This window comes from Buceros rhinoceros, unplaced genomic scaffold, assembly GCF_000710305.1.
Source record: "Buceros rhinoceros silvestris isolate BGI_N320 unplaced genomic scaffold, ASM71030v1 scaffold2855, whole genome shotgun sequence".
In the NCBI taxonomy this organism is placed as follows: Eukaryota; Metazoa; Chordata; class Aves; order Bucerotiformes; family Bucerotidae; genus Buceros; species Buceros rhinoceros.
In genome coordinates this window covers 61,039-63,663 of record NW_010414386.1, presented here as the reverse complement: position 1 = coordinate 63,663, position 2,625 = coordinate 61,039, and the positions used below count along the sequence as shown (strand labels likewise).

The window sequence follows — 2,625 nt, the reverse complement described above, 5'->3', positions numbered from 1 at the left end:
AAGTGGATTTTTTTTTTTTCCCCCCAAAAAAAAAAAAAAAAAAAAAAGAAAATGTACTTCATGGAACTATTGTATATGAAGCACTTATTAGCCGTAATTAAATGGACAATATGAATTTACTACGTCTTTAGGACTCTGGCTTGTTCTGGTTTAGAGCAAGATGATTAATGCAAATACATATTACTTGAGATAACCATTTAGCAGCTAATTTAGCCAAATTTATTACAGCAGTTAGAGGTTTTTCATTTTAGCAGACGGAGACAAGGACATGACAAAAGCAGAAGGTGTATATGAATGCACAGTGCCCTCTAGTGCACAAAGCTTCACGGGATTAATGAGAAATGCAGAGGAGAGCAAGTGCTCCTGTAACAATAGGACCCAGGTTCTGTACAGTTTAGGTTTTCTTTAAAAACATGCTGCTCCCTTCCACTGAAAGATTTGCATTTCAGCCCCTTCTCCTGACACTGAAGCATCAGACACAAGCCAAATCCGGTTCAGCTTGGCAATATTTTGGCTGAAGTATTACTTTAAACATCTGTACTTTTAAGCCTTCTTGCTGTGAGCATTTAATAACACCACTTCGCATTACTGATTGCTTTCACCCTGTTTCCTAACGCATTTCGAACGTGGGAGAGAGCTGTCACTCTTTGGCTCTAACAGAGCCATTCTGTGCCTCCCTTAGGCCTCCTTCACAGTCTGTCGGTGGATTTACTTCGCTCTGGTAGAAAGTAAATTCTCCCAAGACTTTCCCCCCACTGACCAGTGGAGATTTGGTTCATCTGAGAACTGTAAATTCTGTTTGACAAGATCAAAGAAACAGATGTATAAGTTCAGTGGTTGATATCGCCTGCAATAAGGAGAAATGATCAAAGCAGCAGGGGTAGAGTATCTTCCCAAACCTTTCAAATATCCAGACTCTCAAAGAGGTCTACCTAGGAGCTATGAATAAATCACATACAAATTTGCCTCTTTTTTTTCCTTTTCTTTTTTTACAGTCTGACATCGAGTGCATTGAAAATGTCCACACAGCAATAAGTATTCTGTGAACCAAAGAGATTTGTAGTTCTTTTTACTTTTCTTCTTTCACGAGAGTTTCCAAAACCAGATTAAAATTATACTTTTGAAAACTTGTAAAACATACAGCTAGTTATACTGAACTTCAGATCCTGTTTGTCATCTCGCTGGCAAGCTGTATGAAACCTAAAGGAAGCCAAGTGTCTTCTGCTAATACTTGTGGCGCTGGTACAATGAAGATCACTTTACCACAGTTCTAACATGCACTAAGTCTTCCTTCTGTGTGGTTTGTATTTTTTTGCCAGTGCTGAATAAGGGTCAATGTGTAACGAAGTATTACCGCTGGATGCAGAAGAACGGAGGTTATATCTGGATACAGTCTAGTGCAACCATAGCTGTCAACGCCAAGAATGCAAGTGAGAAGAATATCATCTGGGTCAATTACCTTCTTAGGTAGGTCTTCCAGTCACTTCTCTCGCTTCAACTACTGTCTCTGTTGGTCAGAGTTTTAGGGAAAAAGCAATTGCCTAGTGGAGAAAGTTAAGAAGAACTTTTCATGGGTCCGTCTCAAAAGCAGTGCCAATTTATTATATTTACTGACACTCTGTCGTGTCTCGGTACACTGGATTATTCTTGAATTAATATTATTCTTCCTTAGCCTTCAAATAAACCCTCCACCATTTTATGCATGTCTCCACTGCCCTGAAACCCACCCAACTTGAGCTCAAAGATAAAAATGATCCACACCAGCTTTCAGTAGTTGTGTTGTAAAATCTGGTGTGAAGTGTTGGGCACCGGTTTGTTGGGTTATAGAAACTGCATGGAAGCAAACTTCTGGAATGCTATAAAAATGTCTCTCAGAAGGATGCTTGCCAGTACACTCCAAAGAGATGAATTTTCTCGGGAGAAAAACCTTGAACTAATATATTACCCCTGTAACCATCAGACAGTAATCACAATGAAAACTGTAAAATGGGACTTAAATAGAAGTAGCAATTGAAACTATTTGAAACCTTTAGAACTCCGTTAAACAGGAATAGTAGTAATACCTTGAATGAAATGTTCTTCCCTGAGAAAGCCCAAGTATTTTTAAAGGACTGGTTTCTGAGCTCAGGGGAAGACCAACAGTTACCGAGAGACAGTGAGTTATAAACCTGACCTTTCTCATCTGAAAATACCTTTCAACACATTCTGTGTTGTGAAAATGTTCAATAAGATTGGAGGATTTTCTGTTTCATTCCAGAGCAGAATAAACAAACAAATAAAATTTGAAACCTTGAGATTGTCATGAAATGCAGTTGTCATTTTCTGGCCTGTTCTTTTAAGTTGCTTGTCATGGTTTGTTACATTTCCTTTGATGCCATGAGAGTTCAAAGTGATGTCTAGGGGTTAGATTGTGGCTTATTATGCCAAGTCCAGCAAGCCCTGAAGAGACTGTGCCTGCCAAAACTTGCATGTTGAAATACTTTTGATTCTCCTTTTGGGGCAGAGGAGGAAGCAACTTCTGGCAGAAGAGCATTGAGGGCTGCTGTGGGAAGCCTTCCAGAGCAGTGGAGTGTTCATCAGGGCTTGCCTGTTTCTGTCCTGCTATGATTGAGCACAGGCATTCCT

At 39.6% G+C, this 2,625-nt stretch overlaps 1 protein-coding gene across 1 annotated transcript in view; it reads left to right on the top strand.

Annotated features, from left to right (window-relative positions):
• Window positions 1-2,625, top strand: part of NPAS3 (neuronal PAS domain protein 3) — a gene marked incomplete at its 5' end in the record, with an annotated part of 100,713 nt that overhangs the window by 90,833 nt on the left and 7,255 nt on the right. The window contains one exon of the mRNA XM_010137060.1: window positions 1,320-1,467. Coding sequence (XP_010135362.1) covers window positions 1,320-1,467 — 148 coding nt within the window. The remainder of the gene's footprint in view (window positions 1-1,319; window positions 1,468-2,625) is intronic.